The sequence below is a fragment of the Hemitrygon akajei genome, chromosome 2, assembly GCF_048418815.1.
Source record: "Hemitrygon akajei chromosome 2, sHemAka1.3, whole genome shotgun sequence".
Lineage (NCBI taxonomy): Eukaryota > Metazoa > Chordata > Chondrichthyes > Myliobatiformes > Dasyatidae > Hemitrygon > Hemitrygon akajei.
In genome coordinates this window covers 210,399,410-210,423,552 of record NC_133125.1, presented here as the reverse complement: position 1 = coordinate 210,423,552, position 24,143 = coordinate 210,399,410, and the positions used below count along the sequence as shown (strand labels likewise).

General features: G+C 52.7%; 1 protein-coding gene across 5 annotated transcripts in view; it reads right to left on the bottom strand.

Moving 5' to 3' along the window:
* LOC140720368 (butyrophilin subfamily 3 member A3-like) overlaps window positions 1-24,143 on the bottom strand; it is a 665,711-nt gene that overhangs the window by 2,502 nt on the left and 639,066 nt on the right. Inside the window, exons 7-8 of one of the 5 annotated variants that reach the window (XM_073035246.1) lie at window positions 12,196-12,222; window positions 627-3,419 (exon numbers count right to left, since the gene is read on the bottom strand). The exons of 2 other annotated variants lie outside the window; for them this stretch is intronic. In XM_073035246.1, coding sequence (XP_072891347.1) covers window positions 2,761-3,419; window positions 12,196-12,222 — 686 coding nt within the window. In that variant the 3' untranslated portion in view covers window positions 627-2,760. Of the gene's footprint in view, window positions 1-626; window positions 3,420-7,670; window positions 7,876-12,195; window positions 12,223-24,143 lie in introns of those variants that run through there. 2 more of the 5 variants (XM_073035264.1, XM_073035253.1) reach the window with 2 other exon arrangements.

The following is a 24,143-nucleotide window of genomic DNA, read 5'->3' as shown; positions in this document are numbered from 1 at the left end:
GGGGATCGGGGGGAGACTCGGGCAGCGCGGCCCCGGGGATCGAGGGGAGACTCGGGCAGCGCGGCCCCGGGACCGGGGGGAGACTCGGGCAGCGCGGCCCCGGGACCGGGGGGAGACTCGGGCAGCGCGGCCCTGGGGATCGGGGGGGGGGGGGAGACTCGGGCAGCGCGGACCCGGGGATCGGGGGGAGACTCGGGCAGCGCGGACCCGGGGATCGGGGGGAGACTCGGGCAGCGCGGACCCGGGGATCGGGGGGAGACTCGGGCAGCGCGGACCCGGGGATCGGGGGGAGACTCGGGCAGCGCGTCCCCGGGACCGGGGGGAGACTCGGGCAGCGCGGCGCCGGGGACCGGGGGGAGACTCGGGCAGCGCGGCCCCGGGGATCGGGGGGAGACTCGGGCAGCGCGGCCCCGGGGATCGGGGGGAGACTCGGGCAGCGCGGCCCCGGGGATCGGGGGGGAGACTCGGGCAGCGCGGCCCCGGGACCGGGGGGAGACTCGGGCAGCGCGTCCCCGGGACCGGGGGGAGACTCGGGCAGCGCGGCCCTGGGGATCGGGGGGGGGGGGGGAGACTCGGGCAGCGCGGACCCGGGGATCGGGGGGAGACTCGGGCAGCGCGGACCCGGGGATCGGGTGGGCGACAGGATCCTTTCCCGGGGTTTTACCCAAACACAGCGGGTGGACAACCAGCATCTTCCCGAGATTTTTTCACCGGGATAGTGAGTGGAGTTTTTTAGATCAACACACTGACATTGTGGAGGATCTCAGCGGGTCAAGCAGCGTGTGTGGAGGGAGATTGACAGTCGATGTTTGAGGCTGAAAGCCAGCATCAAGAATGGTGAGAAAAAGGAGATTGCCAGTGGAAACGGGGGTGAGGAGAGGGAGAGGCAACAACTGGATCCAGATGAGGACGGACAGAGTAAAAACTGGAGGCATTTAAAGAGGTCAAGGAGGCTGTTCTGCAGAATTCATTCATCCTGACCAACTTGCTTCAATGAGCTTGTCCCTCTTGCCTGTATGTACCCATTATTCCTTTAAACTTTCTCTGGGAGACTCCTCAACTCCAGGGAAAGTCCCAGCCTCTCCTTGTAAACCAAACCCTCCAGTCCTGGTAACGTCCTTGTAAATCTGTTTTATTCCCTCTCAGTTCAATGACAGCCTTCCTTTCGGAAGGAAACCAGAACTGTACACATTGCTCCAAATGTGGCCTTACCAATGTCTTGTACACACGTAGTGTGACATCCCAGCTCCAGCACTCAGTATTCTGACGGATGAAGACAATCACCTCCTGGTCTCTCTGTTCCACAACACTCTCCAGGGACCCACTGATTCCAGTGTAAATCCTGTCCTGGTTTGCCTTCCCAAAACCCACATCTCTCTGAATTAAAATCCATCTGCCCTTCACTGCCCAGCTGATGAAGATCACGTTGTAATATTGGATAAACCACGGGCATGATGGTGACATTCAGTGTTGTCATGGTAACGTAGCAGATACAGCAATGCTATTTCACCTTGGGGCCTTCCAGGGTTTGGCGTTCAGTTCTGGCATCGTCTGTAAGGAGGGTCTCTGTTCACCCCACGACTGCAGGGGTTTTGTCCGGTTGCTAGTTAGTGGGTTAACTGGTCATTGTAAATTGTTCTGTGATTAGACTAGTGTTAAATAGCTCGGTTGCTGGGCTGTGTGACTCGCTGAGCTGAAAGGGCCCGTTTCACACTGTATCTGAAAATTAATAATTAAATAACTCACTTCACTGTCCACTACACCACCAATTTTAGAGTCCTTCACAAACCTACTAAACACGTCACCTACATTCTCTCCAAATCATTCATATGAATGATGACAAACAGTGGACCCAGCACCGATCCCTGCAGAACACCACTGGTCACAGGACTCCACCCAGACAATTCTGCATCCAATGGGCCAGATCGTAGTGTAGCCCATGAGATCTAACTCTCTGGAATAGTCGACAATGAAGTACCTTGTCAAATCCCTTGTTAAAGTCCATGTAGACAATGTCTACTGCACTTCCAACATCTCCATCCATGTAGAATGCCAAGCTGGATGTCCCTGATCAGTCCTCACCTTTCCAAATGAATGTAGATCCTGTCTCTCAGAATCCCCTCCATTAATGTACCCACCATCGACGTTAGGGGTAAGTTTTCTACGCAGAGAGTGGTGAGTGTGTGGAATACGCTGTAGGTGATGGTGGTAGAGGTGGATAGGATAGGGTCTTTTAAGAGACTCCTGCATAGGTACATGGAGCTTGGAAGAAGAGAGGACTATGGGTAATCCTAGGTAATTTCTAAAGTAAGTACATGTTCGGCACAGCATTGTGGGCTGAAGGGCCTGTATTGTGCTGTAAGTTTTATTTGTTTCTATGTTTCTATAAAAGCCAAGCTGGGTATCTCTGATTAGTCATTGTCTTTCCAAATGAATGTAGATCCTGTCTGTCAGAATCCCGTCCATTAATGAACCCACCTCTGACGTTAGGCTCACCAGTCTGTACTTCCCAGGCTTTTCCCTACAGCCGATCTTCAATAAATGTTCAACATTAGTCTCCCTCCAGTCTTCTGGCCCCTCACCCGGAGCTATCAATGACTCACATATCTCCAAAATGGGCTCCACACTCTCCTCCTGAGCTTCCCACAATGTCCTGGGATACACTTGATCAGGACCTGGGGATTTATCGACCTTTCTGCATTTTAGGACCTGCAGCACATTTGCTTCTGTAATGTGGTAGAAAATGGGGTCAATCATCTTCTATAACACGGGAGAATTGAGGGCCCCGTGGAACTGGCACAGAAGAGGAGTTGAGGCCTGGGACAGGGAAGGTTTAGAAGGATACGGGCCAAATACAGGTAAATGGGCTGAGGGGTGATCTGACAGAAATAGATAAGGTGATGAGGGGCTTAGTTTGAGCAGATGGTTGAAATCTTCTTCCCACAGGAGTGGGATCAAATACAAGAGGTCACATGTCTGAGGTGGGAGGAAGGAGTTTAAAGGTGATTTTATTTGAAGAGTGAGTGGTTCATGTTGGAACTTGCTGGCAGAGGAGGTGATGGAATCAGATACAATCACTGTGTTTCTGAGACACTTAGACTGACCTAATGCCGGCCAATGGGATGAGTATAGATGGGTAAATAGGTTAGCACAGAGTTGATGGGTCGAAGTGCCTGTTTCTGTGCTGTATGACAATGACTCTGTGACTTCAAATGAACTGAATGACTGAGACCCCACAGCCCTGCGGTGCAGAAAATTCCACAGATAAACATCCGCGGTATCGTATTCCAGCCATTCCTGCTTTGCCGTCATCCCTGCCAGTGTTCTTTTCCAGTGAATTCTGGCCAACTCCTCTGTCATGCCTCTGTAATTCCCTTTACTCCATTGTAATACGATACATCTGACTTCCGCTTCTCCTTCTGAAATTTCAGTGTGAATCCGATCATATTACGATCACTTTCCCCCAAGGGTTCTTTTACCTTAAGCTTTCTAATCAATTCCAGTTCATTTCACCAGTCGAGAACAGCTGATCCCCGAGTGGGCTCAACCACAAACTGCTCTAAAAAGCCATCTCATAACCATTGTAGAAATCCCCCTCTTGGAATCTGATTTTCCCAATCTACCTGCATATTGAACCCCCCCCCCCCCCCTTGTATCATTGCCCTTTTGGGATGCACCTTCTATCTCCTGTTGTAGCTTGCAGACCATTTGCTACTATTTGGGGTTTGTATACAACTCCCATCAGGGTCTTTTCACCCTTGCCCACAATTATTCAACACCCTTCTGATCTGATGTCCTCTTCTTCTAATGATTTGATTTCATATTTTTTTACCAACAGAGCCACGGAACCCCCTCTGCCTTCCTGCCTGTCCTTTTGATACAATGTGCATCCTTGGACATTAAGGTCACAGCAATAATCTTCTTTCAGCTATGATCAGTGATGCCTACAACATGATACTTGCCAATCTGTAACTGTACTACAAGTTCATTTACCTTATTCCGTATACTGCGCACATTCAAATATAACACCTTCAGTCCTGTATTCAACCTTTTAGATTCTGTCCACCTTTTAATAAACAACTCACCCTGTTGACTGCAATTTCCTCTGTCATCAGCCTCTCCTTGCCAGGAGTCTCACTGCACACAACCTCTGTTTGTAAACCAACTACCTCATCCTCAGCACGATCACTCCGGTTCCCACCCCCCTGTCAAATTAGTTTAATATGCCACCCTCCAGGCATATGGCACCACTACTGTGACAATGAGGAGACAAAGATGACCACCAATGGCACAGAAATCTCTTCCCTCACTTCCCAGAGTAACCTTTGGTATAGACTGTGGACTTATCCATCGTAAACTTTACTAAACCAGTACATCCTCTTTCTGAATGTTGACGTTCTAGCGTATCAGCCTGTTTTGTGCTCTTCTCTGAAAAATCATAGTCTCTCTCTCTCTCAGTAGTTAATATTGAAGCAAAGTCTTCATTATAGACCTTTCCAACCTCCTCTGTCACCAGGCATGTTTTCACTTCTATCCTTGATCGGTCCTACCCTCACTCTAGTCATCCTCCTGTCTTCTAACTCTCCCCAGTCCAGTTTTCAGCTCCTTCCTGGCTACCTTATAACTCTCTAGAGCCCCGTCTGATCTTTGTTTCCCAAAACTGGAAGTAAACTTCCTGCTTCCTCTTGCCCTGATGTTCCACATGTCCTGTCAACCATGGTTTCGTCACCCTCCCACCCTTTCACTGTCTCAATGGGACAAACCTGTCCATGAACCCATGCAAGTTCTCCCTAAACAAACACCATATCTACATTGTCCATTTCCCTATGTACCAACATTCCCCGTGACAATCCCAAGTTCCCACCTAATAACATCATAACTCACCATCCTCCATTTACATTGGCTGCTCAAATCCCTGTCCGAGGCTATGGGAAAAGTGAGGGAGTTGTGGTCACTGTCTCCGAAAGGCTCACCCACTGAGTGATCTGTCACCTGCCCTGGTTCATTGCCCAGTACAATTGATTGTGAGTGATTTTATATTTCCTTATATTGTCTGGGATTTCTCATCTGTGAAAGGGCTGGATGTGACTGAGTTTGTCAACTGTGTTCAGGAAATGTTCCTTAATCAATATATAGAGGTTGGAACTGGAGATTATGTGATAGGGAACGAGACAAGGCAGGTGACAGAAGTGTGTGGAGGGGAACACTTTTGATCGAGTGATCATAATTCCAATAGTTTCAGGATAATTATGGAGGATAGTTCTCGTCCTATGCTCTCTAGTTCCAGTCTCTCTCAAGTCCTTGGGATTCATTTTCACCTTGTCTGTTGGAGCAACTTCATGACTTATTTTAACCCTCCTGATTTCCTCTCAAGTGTTTGTTTGTATTTCTTATAGTCAAGTACCTCATTTATTCTTCGCTGCCTACACTTGTGATGCACCTGCTCCGTCTTATTAACCAGAGCCTCATTTCACCCCCTCAAAAAAGGTTTCCTAAACCTTTTAGCCTTGTCTTTTATTCTTGCAGGAACATACAATTTCTGTACTCTCAAAAATTTTGAAGGCTTCCCACTTACCCGATCCTTTCTGATGCCATCAATTGGCCTTTTACCAGTATAGAATCTCAGTCTGAGGGTTAGACTTGTCCTTCTCCGTAATTAATGGAATTATGATCTTCTTCTTCTTCATGTGCCTTGTGGGTTACACACTTGGGCCATCATGGCTCTCCACATTGAACGATCCCTCACAGCATCAATGATATCTCGCACACTTAGATCTGTTAATTCTTTCACAGTGTCCATATATTTTCTTCTTTGCCTTCCTCTCACCCCACGCACCCCTCATACAAACTCTTCTCCCTCCTGCCATCTGGGAAAGGGTACCGAAGCATTCAGGCTCTCACGACCAGACTGTGCAACAGTTTCTTCCCCCAAGCCATCAGGCTCCTCAATACCCAGAGTCCAGACTGACATCTACATCATCTATTATTATATTGAAATTTGTCCTCTACTGTGCCTATTGTCTTGTTTATTAGTTAATTATTGTACTGCCCTGCACTGTTTTGTGCACTTTATGTAGTCCTGCTTAGATTTGTAGTCTGGTGTAGTTTTTGTGTTGTTTTACGTAGTCTAGTGTAGCCTTGAGTTGTCTCACATAGTCTAGTGTAGTTTTGTGTTGTTTCATGTAGCACCAGGGTCCTGGAGGAACATTGTTTCGTTTTTACTGTGTACTGTACCAGCAGTTTATGGTCAAAATGACAATAAAAAGCGACTTGACTTGACTCTTCTGCATTTCCCAGGCATACGGCCTTGTAATGTAAGGCATTCTATTTCTCCCTTTCTGATGACATGGCCCAGGAATTAAAGTTCCTCTCATTTACTGTGCTCATTAAAGATCATTTTGTATGGGCACGTTGGAGTACCGTCTCATTAGTTACCCTATCTCTATATGATATTTTCAGCATTCTTCTAAGAAACCACATTTCTGTTGCTTCTAAGTTTCTTTGGAGTTCTGGTGTTATAGTCCATGTTTCAAAAGCATACAGCAGGATTGACCAGATGTAACATTTTAGTAGCCTAAGCCTTGTTGTCATAGAAATGTGTCTGTTGGTAAAAATGGGTTTCAGTTTCTGGAAGTTGGTTTTGTCAATGGCAATTCTTTTTATTTCTACTTTACTTCTAGCATCTTGTGATATAAAGCTACCAAGGTAATTAAAGCCGATCTTTTGTTCAATCTCTTGGTTACTGATGTACAATTGGCAGTTGGGAGTATCCTGCTGTTTCGATATTACCATACATTTGTTTTTTTTACAGTTGATGGTTAGACCAAAATCTGCACTTGTTTGTACCACTTTGTCCAGGGGGATTTGTAGGTCTTCTGCAGCACTTGCTGTTAGGGTGGTATCGTCTGCATATCTTATATTGTTGATGTTAACACCTCCGATTTTTATCCCATCCAGGTCCTCTATTTCTCTGAGAATCATTTCACTATAGATATTAAATAATTCCGGTGAGGCAACGCATCCCTGTCTAACTGCTCTTTGAATTTTAGTCCAACTGCTTATACTATCGTCACATTTTACCGTCGTCGTTTGATTCCAATATCAATTTTGAAGCAGTTGTTGGTCCCTTCTGTCTATGTTTAGTTTAGCGAGAATTTGAAATAATTTTTCGTGATACACTTTGTCGAATGCTTTAGTGAAATCGATAAAATATAAAATGACATTATTTTGATATTCAATTCAAGTCAAGTCAACTTGCATTGTCATTTCAACCATAACTGCTGGTACAGTGCATAGTAAAAATGAGACAATGTTTTTCAGGACCATGGTGTTACATGACACAGTACAAAAAACTAGACTGAACTACGTAACAAAAAAAAACAGAGAAAGCTACACTAGACTACAGACCTACACTGGACTGCATAAAGTGCACAAAAACAGCATTACAATAAATAATAAACAGGACAGTAGGGCAAGGTGTCAGTCCAGGCTTTGGGTATTGAGGAGTCTGATAGCTTGGGGGAAAAAACTGTTACATAGTCTGGTCGTGAGAGCCCGAATGCTTCGGAGCCTTTTCCCAGACGGCAGGAGGGAGAAGAGATTGTATGAGGGGTGCATGGGGTCCTTCATAATGCTGTTTCCTTTGCGGATGCAGCGTGTAGTGTAAATGTCCGTGATGGCAGGAAGAGAGACCCCGATGATCTTCTCAGCTGACCTCACTATCCGCTGCAGGGTCTTGCGATCCGAGATGGTGCAATTTCCGAACCAGGCAGTGATTCAGTTGCTCAGGATGCTCTCAATACAACCCGTGTAGAATGTGATGAGGATGGGAGGTGGGAGATGGACTTTCCTCAGCCTTCGCAAAACTTGCCCTTTCTGAAAGCATTCGTAGTATGAAAATTGCGTTCCTAGTTCCTCTATCCTCAATAAACTCATATTGCAGTTTAGAAGTTTCTGGCCTTAACTTGTTTTTAATTCGACTCAGAACAAAATCTTTATTCTGTGACTCATAAGACTGATTGTTCTGTAATTTTCACTATCAATAGTTCCAGGAATTTTTGGCAGAGTTATAAATACTGATTTTAAGAGATCGTCAGGCAATACACCAGACTCATATATGCCATTAAACAGTTCAAAAAGAATATCTATGCCCAGATCTTCTAGGGCTTGTATCATTTCCACTGAAATTTCATCAGGTCCAGTGGCTTTACCATGTTTCATGCTTTTCATTGCTTTAGTTATTTCTTCTTTGGTAATAAGTGGGCCAGAATTAGGGTGTTTAATATCTGGGGGTTCCCCTCTACTATCTTCAAAAAGCTGCTCTAGATACTGAATCCACCTCTCACATACTTTAGTAAACACAAAGTACATTGCAGATACTGTGGTCAAGTCAACACGTACAACACGCTGGAGGAACTCAGCAGGTCGAGCAGCATCCGTGGAAACGTGCAGTCAACGTTTCGGGCTGGACCCATCATCAGGACTGAAGAGGGAGGGGGCAGGGGCCTATAAAGGAGGTGGGGGAGGGTGGGAAGGAGAAGGCTGGTAGGTGTCAGGTGAAAAACCCAATCAGAGGAAAGATCAAGGGGTGGGGGAGGGGAAGCAGGGAGGGGATAGGCAGGAGAGGTGAAGAAGGAATGTAAGGGGAAAGCACTATGGGTAGTAGAGGAAGACAGAATCATGAGAGAGGTGATAGGCAGCTGGAAGAGGAGGCAGAGTGAAACTGGGATGGGGGAAAGGAGAGGGAGGGAACTACCAGAAGTTGGAGAATTCGAAGTTCATATCAGGGGCTGGAAACTACCCAGACGGTATATGAGGTGTTGCTCCTCCAACCTGAGTTTGGCCTCATCATGGCAGTAGAGGAGGCCATGTATGGACATATCCGAATGGGAATGTGAAGCAGAGTTGAAGTGGGTGGCAACCGGGAGATCCTGTCTGTTGTGGTGGACGGAGCGGAGGTGCTCGACGAAGCGGTCCCCCAATCTGCGTCTGGTCTCGCCTATGTAGAGGAGGCCACACCGGGAGCACCGGATGCAATAGATGACCCCAACAGACTCACAAGTGAAGTGTTGCCTCACCTGGAAGGGCTGTTTGGGGCCCTGAATGGTGGTAAGAGAGGAGGTGTAGGGACAGGTGTAGCACTTACACTTGCAGGGTAAGTACCAGGTGGGAGATCTGTGGGGAGGGACGTGTGGACCAGGCAGTCGCGGAGGGAATGATCCCTGCAAAAAGCGGAGAGGGGTAGAGAGGGAAAGATGTGCTTAGTGGTGGGGTCCTGTTGAAGGTCCCTTTCTTGACCTCTCGGTCTCCATCTCTGGAGACAGACTGTCCATTGACATCTTCTATAAACCCACTGACTCTCATAACTACCTCGACTATATTTCTTCACACCCTGTCAAATGTAAAAATGCTATTCCCTATTCCCAGTTCCTCTGTCTCTGCCGCATCTGCTCCCAGGATGAGGCTTTCCATTCCAGGACATCCCAAATGTCATCTTTCGTTAAGAATTGTGGTTTCCCTTCTGCCGTCATCAATGATACCCTCACCCGCATCTCCTCCATTTCCCGCACTTCGGCCCTCACCCCATCCTCCCGTCACCACAACAGGGACCGTGTTCCCCTTGTCCTCACCTACCACCCCACCAGTCTCCAGATCCAGCACATTATCCTCAGCAACTTCCGCCACCTTCAACAGGACCCCACCACTAAGCACATCTTTCCCTCTCTACCCCTCTCTGCTTTTCGCAGGGATCATTCCCTCTGCGACTGCCTGGTCCACATGTCCCTCCCCACAGATCTCCCACCGGGCACTTATCCCTGCAGGCGTAAGTGCTACATCTGACTGTACACATCCCCTCTCACCACCGTTCTGGGCCCCAAACAGTCTTCCAGGTGAGGTAACACTTCACTCGTGAGTCTGTTGGGGTCATCTATTGCTCACGGTGCGACCTCCTCTACATCGGTGAGACCCGACGCAGATTGGGGAACCGCTTCGTCGAGCACCTCCGCTCCGTCCGTCACAATAGACAGGACCTCCCGGTTGCCACCCACTTCAACTCTGCTTCACATTCCCATTCGGATATGTCCATACATGGCCTCCTCTACTGCCATGATGAGGCCAAACTCAGGTTGGAGGAGCAACACCTCATATACCGTCTCGGTAGTCTCCAGCCCCTTGGCATGAACATCGAATTCTCCAACTTCTGGTAATTCCCTCCCTCTCCCTTCCCCCATCCCAGTTTCACTCTGCCTGTTCTTCTAGCTGCCTATCACCTCTCTCATGATTTTGTCTTCCTCTACTACCAATAGTGCTTTCCGCTTACATTCCTCCTTCACCTCTCCTGCCTATCCCCTCCCTGTTTCCCCTCCCCCACCCCTTGATCTTTCCTCTGATTGGTTTTTCACCTGGCACCTACCAGCCTTCTCCTTCCCACCCTCCCCCCACCTCCTTTATGGTGCCCCTGCCCCCTCCCTCTTCAGTCCTGACAAAGGGTCTCAGCCCGAAACGTTGACTGCTCGTTTCCATGGATACTGCCCGACCTGCTGTGTCACATACTTTATCTGGATCTGTTCGTATCGATCCGTCTGCTGATCTTATGTATCCTGTAGAGGAGGTTTTTTAATTCCAGTAATTTCCCTAATTTTCTTGTGCATTTCTTTGCTGTTGTTAATATGGCCTTCTACTTCATTGCATTTTTGATTCAGCCATTCTTCCTTTGCAATATCGCACAATTGTCTGGTCTGTCTGTCTAGCTCTCTGTATTGCACTTCATTATTCTTCACTGACCTTCTTTGTTCCATTAGATCTAGAATTTCTTGGATTATCCACCCCTTGTTGGTGTGTTGGATTTCTTGTACTGGGATTATCTCCCCTGCTGATTGCTGTATAGCATATTTAAATCTGTCCCAAATAGGTGTTGTTTCGTTTTCGTTGATGTGTTCTTCTACAGCTGTTTTGAATTGTTGCTTAAGGATGCGATCATTTTTAAGTTCTCCCAACATATACTTCTTTCTCTTTGTTCCACATTTCAGTTTCTTTGATTTTGTTTTGATGGTAGCTATTACTGGATGGTGATCTGAACCACAGTCTGCTCCTGTGTAGGCTTTAGAATTTGTGATATTATTTCTAAAGCGTTCATTGATGGTAATGAAATCTATTTGATTCCTTGTTCTATCTCCAGGGCTAATCCAAGTACACAATCTATGTGGATGGTTTTTATGCCAAGAATTGGTGATCACTTGGTTGTTTCTGACACACCAATCAGTAAACCTTTCTCCATTTTCCCGTCACACACTCCTGTCACCTAATTCCCTGATAGGAGATCCAATATTGCATTCTCTCTACTTGGGACAGCTGCATGTTGAGGAAACTTTCCTGACACATTTAATGATCTCTATCCCACCCAACTGTCTGCGATCTGTCTATGAATTTGCTCCTCTAAATCTTGCGGACGTTAGGCTGGTCTACAATATATTCCCATTAACGTGGTCATAACTTTCTGATTCCTCAGTTCCACTCATATACCTCAGTAGATGAGCCCTCCAGTCTGTCCAGCCTGAGCACTGCAGTAACACTTTTCCCTGGCTGGTAATACCAGATTTCCCCCTTTAATCTCTTGTGCTCTGTCATATTTGACAATTTTGCTCCCATGTTTAAAAACATGTCTAAAACAATGGAACCCGGAACACTGAGCTGCCGGTCCTGCCCCTCCTCCAACCAATGACTACAATGTCATAATTCCACATGCTGATCCACGCTTTAAGCTCACCTGCCTTACGTACAATACTTCTTGCATTGAAATGGATGCAACTCAGAACATTCTTCCCACCACACTCAACCTTTCAATTGCTGTCTTTGTACGGAGTGTTAACAGCATCTTTTCCCACAACCGCTCCATATCTGCTCTGGCACTTTGGTTCCCATCCCCTGCAAGACTAGTTTACACCACTCCACCCCACCCCAGCAACCCAGAGCAGTACCAGCAAATCTTCCCACTTGCAAACAAAACATACAAACTGTTATATTCTATGCTTCAGCCTGTGAATGCAATCATGCCACATGACTCTTCCACCTTTGTGAGAACACATCACCCTGAACTCCTTCAACCTCCTGAATACCTCCCATTACACCGAGACTGACTCATTTTCAAAAAGCTGTTTATACTAAACCTCTCAGTCTAGTAACACAAGATCTTACCTTCATGGCCACATATCCTCTTCCACACTGAAAACAGAAAGAACAGACAAGACTGAAGAAATCTCTCGTGGATTTAGTGTGCAATTAATTTCACAGGAAACAGCTTTAGATACATAATAGAAGCTCCTAATTCTGTATCACCACTTGTAGGTCAGAAGGTAAATGTTTATCATCAAGGACCATGTCAGTAACTTTCCCAGAGTCTCAGTCTCCAGCATTACCATTTCCCACGGGGTGGAAGATACAAAAGCCTGAACCAGTCTAAAGGACAGCTTCTACCCTGCTCTGATAAGACTATTGAATGATTTCCTAGTACAATCAGATGCACTCTTGATCTGACAATCTACCTCAGTGTGATCTTGCTCCTTATCATTTCCCTACACTGCACCTGCTCTGGAGCTGTTACACTTTCTCTGCATGTTGTTGTTTTACCTCGTTCTATCAATGCACGGTGTCATTAATTAATCTGTACGAACAGCACGTGTCACATACCCCGTGACCGGGTTACCAAAACAGCAGAAATGGAACAATACGTTGGAGTCTGGTATTACTGTAAACTGAGTAATACAGTAATATAAAATGCAAATATATAAAAAACAGGTTAGCAATGATATATTCTGTGTGTATATATACATACATACATACATACAGAAGTGTGGAAATATAAATCAAAACCAAGCTCTATCGAAGTCTAGGGGTAAATGAATAGTCTTATGATGGTGCAGAGTTCAGTTCAGTTCAGTTCAATGCTCTGTGGAGTGGAGGTGGGGAGGTGGATGGGGAGAGAGGTGGGGAGGAGAGGGAGAGTGGAGGGGCAGTAAAAAGTGGGAGTGGGAGAGAGTGGAGGATGGAGGAGAGAGAGATGGGTGTGAGAGATGAGGGGAGAGAGGTGGGGGTTGTGGTGGGGGGAAAGATGGGGAGATGGTTGGGGGAGAGAGGTAGGGGCAAAGATGGGGAGAGACATGGGGTATGAGGGGTGGGGGGAGAGAAGGCTCGAGAGGGGGTGCGAGACGGGAAGGAGACTGGGAATGGGGGTTGTAGAGAGATGGCAGGGAATGGGGAGGGAGAGAGGAGGGGAAGTAGGAGTGCGAGGGAAGGGAGAGCTAGAGTGGGGGCAGAGAGGGGAATGCTGAGAGGGGGAAAGGGAGAGACACAGAAAGATGGGGGGAGAGGGAGAGTTAGTGGGGATAGAGACAGAGGGGAGGGGGAGAGAAACGGGGAGGAGAGATTGGGGAGAAAGAGAGGAGGGCACAGAGGGGGTGGGTGAGGGACAGAGAGAGGTGAGAGGGGTGGGGAAGAGCGGAGATAGTAGATAGAGAGAGAAGGTAGAGAGGGAGTGGGTAAAGAGAGAGGAGAGGGTGTAAAGAAGGCAGAGGGGTGTTGGAGATGGGGAGAGAATGGCTTGAGGTTTGGGAGAGAGGGGGAGAGGGGGTGGGGGAGAGAGAGAAGGGAGGAGAGAGGGGAGAGGGGCAGAGAGAAAGCAAGGGTGGGGGAGATGGGCTGGGGAGAAAAGGGGGAATAAGAGAGGAGAGAAGAAAGGAGTGGGAAGAGGGATGTGAGGGAGAGAGGGTGGTGATGTAGAGAGAGCTCGGGGTTAGAGGGCACGGGCATTAGGGAGAGGGGGACGGAGATTGGGGATAGAGAGTGGGGAGAGACGGGGAAGAGAGAGGTGGGGAGAGAGAGGGGGTAGAGGAATGGTGTAGAGGGTTAGAGAGGCTGGTAAAAAAGGGGGTTAGAGAGGGGGTAGAGAGAAAGAGGGAGAGGGGTGGAGAGAGGGGTTGAGAGAGAGTTAGGGAGAGCGGGTTACAGACATGTTTAGGGACACAATGTAGAGAGGGGGGTTACATAGAGAGGGGGTAGAGAGAGAGGGTAGAAAGACAGTAGAGAGGGAGGGATTATAGGGTTAGAGAGTGGGTAGATGGAGACAGTGGGTAGACAGAGAGAGGGTGAAAGAGAGGGGGTAGAGAGACAGGGTAGAAAGAAGGAGTTAGAGAGAAGGGGTAGACGGAGAGGTGGGTAGAAGGAGAGAAGGTAGGGAGAGCAGGTAGAGAGAAGGGAGTAGAGAGAAGAGGGTAGACAGAGAGAGGGGATAGAGAGAGAGGATAGAGGGGTTAGGGAGAGTGTTAGATAGAGAGGGTGTAGAGAGGTGACAGAGAAAGAGAGGGGGTAGAGAGAGGGGGGTTCGAAAGTGGCAGGGGTAGAGAGGGGTTGGTACTCTGTGGGTAGTGGTGGGTAAAGAGAGTTGGTTTTGAGTGAGGGTTTTGGGGGGTTAGAGGGAGGATTGTGGAGAGAGTGGGGGCTTAGAGCGGTTTAGAGGTGAGCGGTGAGAGATGGGATAGAGAGAGACGGGGAGGGGGTAGAGAGACGACTAAGGAGAGAGAAAGAGAGAGTGGAGAGAGGGGTGTAGGGAGAGAGGTGTAGAGGGAGAGGAAGTAGATGGGGTAGAGAGAGAACAGGCTTGGGAGGTGGCTGGAGAGAGGTGAGAGTGTGTGTGGGAGGTGAGGGGGAGTGTGGGGGTGAGAGGGAGAGTGGGTGAGAGGAAGTGTGGGAGGTGAGGGCAGAGTGCCAGAAGTGAGGAAGAATGCCAGAGGTGAGGGAGGTGAGAGGAGAGTGTGCTAGGTGAGGGGGGAGTATGGGAGGTGAGGGGGAGCGGGGGAGGAGAGGAAGAGTGTGGGGGGTGGAGGGAGTGCCAGAGGTGAGGGGGCAGTGTGGGAGGTGAGGGGGAGCAGGGGAGGTGAGGGGGAGTGTGTGAGGTGAGTGAGACTGAATGAGGTGTAAGTATAGAGGGCGAGGTGAGGGGGAATTGAGGAGGTGACTTTAGAGTCGGGAAGATGAGGTGAGGGTTGAGTGGGGGAGGTGAATGGATAGTGGTGGATGTAAGGGAGGAGTGGGGAGTATGGGAGGGGGCAGTGTGGGAGGTGAGGGGGAGCGGGGAGGTGAAGGCAGAGTGCCGGAGGTGAGGGAGGAGTGTGCTAGGGGAAGGGGGAGTATGGGAGGTGAGAGGTGGCGTGTCGAGATGAGGAGGAGTGGGAGAGTTGAGGGTGGTGTGTGGTGGTGAGGGGTGTGTGTGTGGAAGGTGAGGGGGGAGTGTAGGAGGTGAGGGAGGAGTGTGGTTGTTGAGGGTGAGTGTGGGAGGTGAGGGGAAAGTGTCCAGTTGAGGGGAGAGTGTGGGAGGTGAGAGGGAGTGTGGGATGTGAGGGGGAGTGTGGGAGGTGACGGGGAGAGTGGGAGGTGCCGGGAGAGTTTGGGAGGTGAACGGGAGTGTGACAGGTGAGAGAGGCGTGGAGGAGGTGAGGGGTGAGTGTGGGAGGTGAGGGGGAGTGTGGGATGTGAGGGGGAGTGTGGGATGTAATGGAGTGTGTGGGAGGTGACGGTGAGTGGAGGTGAGGGTGGACTGTGGGACGTGAGGGAGGAGTGGGGGAGTTGAGGGGGAGTGGGGAGGTGAGGGAGGAGTGGGGGAGTTGAGAGGGCAGTGTGGGAGGTGAGGGGGAGCGGGGGAGGTGAGGAGGAGTGTGGGGGTTGACGGGTGAGTTGGGAAGGTGAAGGCGGAGTGCCGGAGGTGAGGGAGGAGTGTGCTAGGTGAAGGGGGAGTATGGGATGTGAGAGGTGGAGTGTCGAGATAAGGGGGAGTGGGTGAGTTCAGCAGTTGTGTGGAAGGTGAAGGAGGAGTGTGGTTGTTGAGTGTGGGAGGTGAGGGGAGAATGTCGAGGTGAGGGGAGAGTGTGGGAGGTGAGAGGATGTAGTGGAGAGAGGGAAAGGGGAGGTGAGGGAGTGTGGGCGGTGAGGGGGGAGTATGGGATGTGAGGGGTGGAGTGTCGAGATGAGGGTGAGTGGGGGAGTTGAGTGGTAGTGTGGAGGTGAGGGGTGAGTGTGATAGTTGAGGGTGAGTGTGGGAAGTGAGGGTGAGTGTGGGAAGTGAGGGGGAGTGTGGGATGTGACGGGGAGTGTGAGGTGAGAGAGGTGTGGAGGAGGTGAGGGTTGTGTGGGAGGTGAGCAGGGAGTGTGCGAGGGGATGGGGCGAGGGGAAGTGAGGGGAAGAGTGGGAGGTGAGTTAGATTTGGTGGGTTTCGAGGTGAGAGGGTGTGTGGGAGGTGAGGGGTGAGTGTTAGAGGTGAGGGGTGAATGGGGGAGGAGAGAGGGTGAGATCTGAGGGGGATGTGGGAGGTGAGTGTGGGAGGTAAGGCTGGAGTGTGGTAGTTGCGGGTGAGTGTGGGAGGTGAGGGGGGTGTGTGGAAGGTGAGGGGGAGTGCCGGAGGTGAGCTCAGAGTGTGCTAGGTGAGGGCTAAGTGTGGGAGGTGAGTGTGGGAGGTAAGGCTGGAGTGTGGAAGTTGCGGGTGAGTGTGGGAGGTGAGGGGGGTGTGTGGAAGGTGAGGGGGAAGTGTGGGAGGTGAGGGAGAGTGTGGCAGGTGAGGGAGGGGTGGAGGAGGTGAGGGGTGAGTGTGGGAGGTGGTGTCAGGGGGGATGTGACAGGGAGTGTGGGATATGAGGAGGAGTGTGGGATGTGTGAGGATGTAGTGGAGAGAGGGAAAGGGGAGTTGAGGGAGGGTGTGGGAGGTGAGGGGGAGAGCCGGAGGTGAGGGAGGAGTGACGGAGGTGAGGGAGGAGTGTGGGAGGTGAGGGGGGGATTATGGGTGGTGAGTGGTGTAGTGTCAAGATGAGTGGGAGTGGGTTAGTTGAGGGGTGAGTGTGGGAGGTGAGGGAGGAGTGTGGTAGTTGAGAGTCAGTGTGGGAGGTGAGGGGGGTGTGTCGAGGTGAGTGGTGAGTGTGGGAGGTGAGAGGGAGTGTGGGATATGAGGGGGAGTGTGGGAGGTGAGAGGATGTAGTGGAGAGAGGGAAAGAGGAGGTGAGGGAGAGTGTGGCAGGTGAGGGGGAGTTCCGGATGTGAGGGAGGAGTGTGGGAGGTGAGTGGTGAGTATGGGAGGTGTGGGGTGGAGTTTCGAGATGAGGGGGAGTGGGGCAGTTGAGGGGCGAGTGTGGAAGGTGAGGGGAATGTGGGAGGTGAGGGAGAGTGCCGGAGGTGAGGGAGGAGTGTGCTGGGTGAGGGGGGAGTATGGGAGATGAGGGGTGGAGTGTCGAGATGGGGGGAGTGCGGGAGTTGAAGGGGTGTTTGGAGGTGAGGGGTGAGTGTGGGAGGTGAGGGGGAGTGTGGGAGGTGAGGGGGAGTGTGGGAGGTGAGGGGGAGTGTGGGATGTCTGGGGTGAGTGTGGGATATGTGGGGGAGTGTGGGATGTGAGGGGGAGTTTGGGAGGTGAGGGGGAGTTTGGGAGGTGAGGGGGAGTGTGCGATGTGAGGGTGAGTTTGGGAGTTGAGGGGGAGTATGGGAGGTGAGCGGAGATTGTGGGAGGAGAGGGGGAGAGGGGAGGTAAGGGTGAGAGAGGGAGGTGAAGGGTGAGTGTGGGAGGTGAGGGGTCGGTGTGGGAGCTGAGGGAGGGTTGTGGTATTTGAAGGTGAGTGTGGGAGATGAGGGAGAGTGTGGGAGGTGAGGGAGAAGTGGGGGAGGTGAGCGAGGAGTGGGGGAGGGGAGAGGGTGTATGGGAGTTGAGTGGGCAGTGTAGGAGGTGAGGGGGAGCGGGGGAGGTGAGGAGGAGTGTGGGGGTTGAAGGGTGGGTTGGGGAGGTGAAGGCGGAGGGCCGGAGGTGAGGGAGGAGTGTGCTAGGTGAAGGGGGAGTATGGGAGGTGAGAGGTGGAGCGTCGAGATGAGGGGGAGTGGGGGAGTTCAGTGGGTGTGTGGAGGTGAGGGGTGTGTGTGTGGAAGGAGAGGGGGGAGTGTGGGATTTGAGGGAGGAGTGTGGTTGTTGAGTGTGGGAGGTGAGGGGAGAGTGTTGAGGTGAGGGGAGAGTGTGGGAGGTGAGAGGATGTAGTGGAGAGAGGGAAAGGGGAGTTGAAGGAGTGTGGGCGGTGAGGGGGGAATATGGGATGTGAGGGGTGGAGTGTCGAGATGAGGGTGAGTGGGGGTGTTGAGTGGTAGTGTGGAGGTGAGGGGTGAGTGTGACAGTTGAGGGTGAGTGTGGGAAGTGAGGGGGAGTTTGGGAGGTGAGGGGGAGTGCCGGAGGTGAGCTCGGAGTGTGCTAGGTGAGGGCTGAGTGTGGGTGGTGAGTGTGGGAGGTAAGGGTGGAGTGTGGTAGTTGAGGGTGAGTGTGGGAGGTGAGGGGGGTGTGTGGAAGGTGAAGGGGAAGTGTGGAAGATGAGGGGGGAGTATGGGAGGTGAGTGAGGAGATTGGTAGTTGAGGGTCATTGTGTGATGTGAGGGGGGAGTGTCGAGGTGAGGGGTGAGTGGGAGGTGAGAGGGAGTGTGTGATATGAGGAGGAGTGTGGGAACTGAGAGGATGTAGTGGAGAGAGGGAAAGGGGAGGTGAGGGAGTTTGGGCGGTGAGGGGGGAGTATGGGATGTGAGGGGTGGAGTGTCAAGATGAGGGTGAGTGGGGGAGTTGAGTGGTAGTATGGAGGTGAGGGGTGAGTGTGGTAGTTGAGGGTGAGTGTGGGAAGTGAGGGGGAGTTTGGGAAGTGAGGGGGAGTGTGGGATGTGAGGGGGAGTGTGACAAGTGAGAGAGGTGTGGAGGAGGTGAGGGTTGTGTGGGAGGTGAGCGGGGAGTGTGCGAGGGGATGGGGCAAGGGGAAGTGAGGGGAAGAGTGGGAGGTGGGGTAGATTTGGTGGGTTTCGAGGTGAGGGGTGAGTGGGGGAGGAGAGAGGTTGTGATCTGAGGGGGAGTGTGGGAGGTGAGGGGGAGTGAGGGATATGAAGGTGAGAGGATGTAGTGGAGAGAGGGAAAGGGGAGGTGAGGGAGAGTGTGGGAGGTAAGTGGGGAGTATGGGAGGTATGGGGTGGAGTTTCGAGATGAGGGGGAGTGGGGCAGTTGAGGGGGTGTGTGTTGGTGAGGGGTGAGTGTGAAGGTGAGGGGAATGTGGGAGGTGAGGGGGAGTGCCGGAGGTGAGGGAGGAGTGTGCCACATGAAGAGGGGTATGGGAGTTGAGTGGTGGAGTGTCGAGATGAGGGGGAGTGGGGGTGTTGAGGGGGTTTGTGGAGGTGAGGGGGTGTGTGGGATGTGAGGGGGAGTTTGGGAGGTGAGGGGGAGTGCCGGAGATGAGCTCGGAGTGTGCTAGGTGAGGGCTGAGTGTGGGAGGTGAGTGTGGCACGTAAGGATGGAGTGTGGTAGTTGAGGGTGTGTGTGGGAGGTGAGTGGACTGTGTGGAAGGTGAGGGGGAAGTGTGGAAGGTGAGGGGGAGTGTGGAAGGTGAGGGGGAGTGTGGAAGGTGAGGGGGAGTATTGGAGGTCAGAGGTGAAGAGTCGAGATGAGGCGGAGTGCGGGAGTTGAGGGGTGTGTGTGGAATTTGAGGGGGGTGTGTGGGAGGTGAGTGAGGAGTTTGGTAGTTGGCGGTCAGTGTGTGATGTGAGGGTGGAGTGTCGAGGTGAGGGGTGAGTGGGAGGTCAGAGGGAGTGTGGGATATGAGGAGGAGTGTGGGAACTGAGAGGAAGTAGTGGAGAGAGGGAAAGGGGAGGTGAGGGAGAGTGTGGGATGTGAGGGGGAGTGTGGGAGGTGAGCGGGGATTGTCCAAGGAGAGGGGGAGAGGGGAGGTAAGGGAGAGTGAGGGAAGTGAGGGGTGAGTGTGGGAGTGAGGAGTGAGTGTGGGAGCTGAGGGAGGGGTGTGGTATTTGAGGATGAGTGTGGGAGGTGATGGGGAGTGTGGGAGGTGATGGGGAGTGTGGGATGTAATGGAGTGTGTGGGAGGTGAGGGGAGAATTTTCAGGTGAGGGGAGAGTGTGGGAGGTGAGAGGATGTAGTGGAGAGAGGGAAAGGGGAGTTGAGGGAGGGTGCCGGAGGTGAGGGAGGAGTGTGGTAGTTGAGGGTGAGTGTGGGAAGTGAGGGGGAGTGTGGGAAGTGAGGGTGAGTGTGGGATGTGAGGGGGAGTGTGACAGGTGAGAGAGGTTTGGAGGAGTTGAGGGTTGTGTGGGAGGTGAGCGGTGATTATGGGTGGTGAGTGGTGTAGTGTCAAGATGAGTGGGAGTGGGTTAGGTGAGGGGTGTGTGGGATGTGAGGGAGGAGTGTGGTAGTTGAGGGTCAGTGCGGGAAGTGAGGGTGAGTGTGGGAAGTGAGGGGGTGTGTGGGATGTGAGGGGGAGTTTGGGAGGTGAGGGGGAGTGCCGGAGATGAGCTCGGAGTGTGCTAGGTGAGGGCTGAGTGTGGGAGGTGAGTGTGGCAGGTAAGGGTGGAGTGTGGTAGTTGAGGGTGAGTGTGGGAGGTGAGGGGTGTGTGTTAGAGGTGAGGGGTGAGTTGGGGAGGAGATAGGGTGAGATGTGAGGGGGAGTGTGGGAGGTAAGGGAGGAGTGTGGTAGTTGAGGGTCAGTGTGGGAAGTGAGGGTGAGTGTGGGAAGTGAGGGGGAGTGTGGGAAGTGAGGGTGAGTGTGGGATGTGAGGGGGAGTGTGACAGGTGAGAGAGGTTTGGAGGAGTTGAGGGTTGTGTGGGAGGTGAGCGTGGATTATGGGTGGTGAGTGGTGTAGTGTCAAGATGAGTGGGAGTGGGTTAGTTGAGGGGTGTGTGGGATGTGAGGGAGGGAGGTAAGGGTGGAGTGTGGTAGTTGAGGGTGAGTGTGGGAGGTGAGAGGGTTGTGTGGGAGGTAGGCGGGGAGTGTGCGAGGGGATGGGGCGAGGGGAAGTGATGGGAAGAGTGGGAGGTGAGTTAGATTTGGTGGGTTTCGAGGTGAGGGGGTGTGTGGAAGGTGAGGGGGAAGTGAGGGACGTGAGGGGGAGTGTGGGAGGTGAGGGGGGTGTGAGAGATGTGATTGAGGAGTGTGGGAGGTGAGGGAGAGTGGGAGATATGAGTGGGAGCTTGGGAGGTGAGGTGGAGTGTGGCAGGTGAGGGAGGGGTGGAGGAGGTGAGGGGTGAGTGTGGGAGGTGGTGTCAGGGGGGATGTGACAGGGAGTGTGGGATGTGAGGGGGAGTGTGGGAGGTGAAGGCGGAATGCTGGAGGTGAAGGAGAGTGCTGGAGGTGAGGGGAGAGTGTCGAGGTGAGGAGGAGTGTGGGCGGTGAGAGGATGTAGTGGAGAGAGGGAAAGGGGAGGTGAGGGAGTGTGGGCGGTGAGGGGGGAATATGGGATGTGAGGGGTGGAGTGTCGAGATGAGGGTGAGTGGGTGAGTTGAGTGGTAGTGTGGAGGTGAGGGGTGAGTGTGATAGTTGAGGGTGAGTGTGGGAAGTGAGGGGGGGTGTGGAATGTGAGGGGGAGTGTGGCAGGTGAGAGAGGTGTGGAGGAGGTGAGGGTTGTGTGGGAGGTGAGCGGGGAGTGTGCGAGGGGATGGGGCGAGCGGATGTGAGGAGAAGAGTGGGACGTGAGGTAGATTTGGTGGGTTTCGAGGTGAGTGGGAGGTGAGGGGTGAGTGTTAGAGGTGAGGGGTGAGTTGGGGAGGAGAGAGGGTGAGATGTGAGGGGGAGTGTGGGAGGTGAGTGTGGGAGGTAAGGGTGGAATGTGGTAGTTGAGGGTGAGTGTGGGAGGTGAGGGGGGTGTGTGGGAGGTGAGGGGGAGTGTGGGAGGTGAGGGTGGAGTGCCGGATGTGATCTCGGAGTGTGCTAGGTGAGGGGTGAGTGTGGGAGGTAAGGGTGGAGTGTGGTAGTTGAGGGTGAGTGTGGGAGGTGAGGCGGGTGTGTGGGAGGTGAGGCGGGTGTGTGGAAGGTGAGGGGGAAGTGTGGGAGGTGAGGGACAGTGTGGTAGTTGAGGGTGTGTGGGCGGTGAGGAGGGAATATGGGATGTGAGGGGTGGAGTGTCGAGATGAGGGTGAGTGCGGGAGTTGAGTGGTAGTGTGGAGGTGAGGGGTGACTGTGATAGTTGAGGGGGAGTGTGGGAAGTGAGGGTGAGTGTGGGAAGTGAGAGGGAGTGTGGGATGTGGGGGGAGTGTGACAGGTGAGAGAGGTGTGGACGAGGTGAGGGTTGTGTGGGAGGTGAGCGGGGATTATGGGTGGTGAGTGGTGTAGTGTCAAGATGAGTGGGAGTGGGTTAGTTGAGGGGTGTGTGGGATGTGAGGGAGGGAGGTAAGGGTGGAGTGTGGTAGTTGAGGGTGAGTGTGGGAGGTGAGGGGTGTGTGTTAGAGGTGAGGGGTGAGTTGGGGAGGAGATAGGGTGAGATGTGAGGGGGAGTGTGGGAGGTAAGGGAGGAGTGTGGTAGTTGAGGGTCAGTGTGGGAAGTGAGAGTGAGTGTGGGAAGTGAGGGGGAGTGTGGGATGTGAGGGGGAGTGTGACAGGTGGGAGAGATGTGGACGAGGTGAGGGTTGTGTGGGAGGTGAGCGGTGATTATGGGTGGTGAGTGGTGTAGTGTCAAGATGAGTGGGAGTGGGTTAGTTGAGGGGTGTGTGGGATGTGAGGGAGGGATGTAAGGGTGGAGTGTGGTAGTTGAGGGTGAGTGTGGGAGGTGAGAGGGTTGTGTGGGAGGTAGGCGGGGAGTGTGCGAGGGGATGGGGCGAGGGGAAGTGAGGGGAAGAGTGGGAGGTGAGGTAGATTTGGTGGGTTTCGAGGTGAGAGGGTGTGTGGGAGGTGTGTGTGGGAGGTAAGGGTGGAGTGTGATAGTTGAGGGTGAGTGTGGGAGGTGAGGGGGTGTGTGGAAAGTGAGGGGGAAGTGAAGGACGTGAGGGGGAGTGTGGGAGGTGAGGGGTGTGTGGGATGTGAGGGAGGAGTGTGGTAGTTTAGGGAGAGTGTGGGAGGTGAGAGGGGTGTGTGGAAGGTGAGGGGGAAGTGAGGGACGTGAGGGGGAGTGTGGGAGGTGAGGGGGGTGTGAGAGATGTGATTGAAGAGTGTGGGAGGTGAGGGAGAGTGGGAGATATGAGTGGGAGCTTGGGAGGTTAGGTGGAGTGTGGCAGGTGAGGGAGGGGTGGAGGAGGTGAGGGGTGAGTGTGGGAGGTGGTGTCAGGGGGGATGTGACAGGGAGTGTGGGATGTGAGGGGGAGTGTGGGCGGTGAAGGCGGAATGCCGGAGGTGAAGGAGAGTGCTGGAGGTGAGGGGGGAGTGTCGAGGTGAGGAGGAATGTGGGAGGTGAGAGGATGTAGTGGAGAGAGGGAAAGGGGAGGTGAGGGAGTGTGGGCGGTGAGGGGGGAATATGGTATGTGAGGGGTGGAGTGTCGAGATGAGGGTGAGTGCGGGAGTTGAGTGGTAGTGTGGAGGTGAGGGGTGAGTGTGATAGTTGAGGGTGAGTGTGGGAAGTGAGGGGGAGAGTGGAATGTGAGGGGGAGTGTGGCAGGTGAGAGAGGTGTGGAGGAGGTGAGGGTTGTGTGGGAGGTGAGCGGGGAGTGTGCGAGGGGATGGGGCGAGCGGAAGTGAGGAGAAGAGTGGGAGGTGAGGTAGATTTGGCGGGTTTCGAGGTGAGTGGGAGGTGAGGGGTGAGTGTTAGAGGTGAGGGGTGAGTTGGGGAGGAGAGAGGGTGAGATCTGAGGGGGAGTATGGGAGGTGAGGGGGAGTGTGCTAGGTGAGGGGGAGTATTGGAGGTCAGAGGTGTAGAGTCGAGATGAGGCGGAGTGGGGGAGTTGAGGGGTGTGTGTGGAATTTGAGGGAGGAGTTTGGGAGGTGAGTGAGGAGGTTGGTAGTTGACGGTCAGTGTGTGATGTGAGGGTGGAGTTTTGAGGTGAGGGGTGAGTGGGAGGTGAGAGGGAGTGTGGTATATGAGGAGGAGTGTGGGAACTGAGAGGAAGTAGTGGAGAGAGGAAAAGGGGAGGTGAGGGAGAGTGTGGGATGTGAGGGGGAGTGTGGGAGGTGAGCGGGGATTGTCCAAGGAGAGGGGGAGAGGGGAGGTAAGGGAGAGTGAGGGAAGTGAGGGGTGAGTGTGGGAGCTGAGGGAGGGGTGTCGTATTTGAGGATGAGTGTGGGAGGTGACGGTGAGTGGAGGTGAGGGTGGACTGTGGGACGTGAGGGAGGAGTGGGGGAGTTGAGGGGGAGTGGGGAGGTGAGGGAGGAGTGGGGGAGTTGAGAGGGCA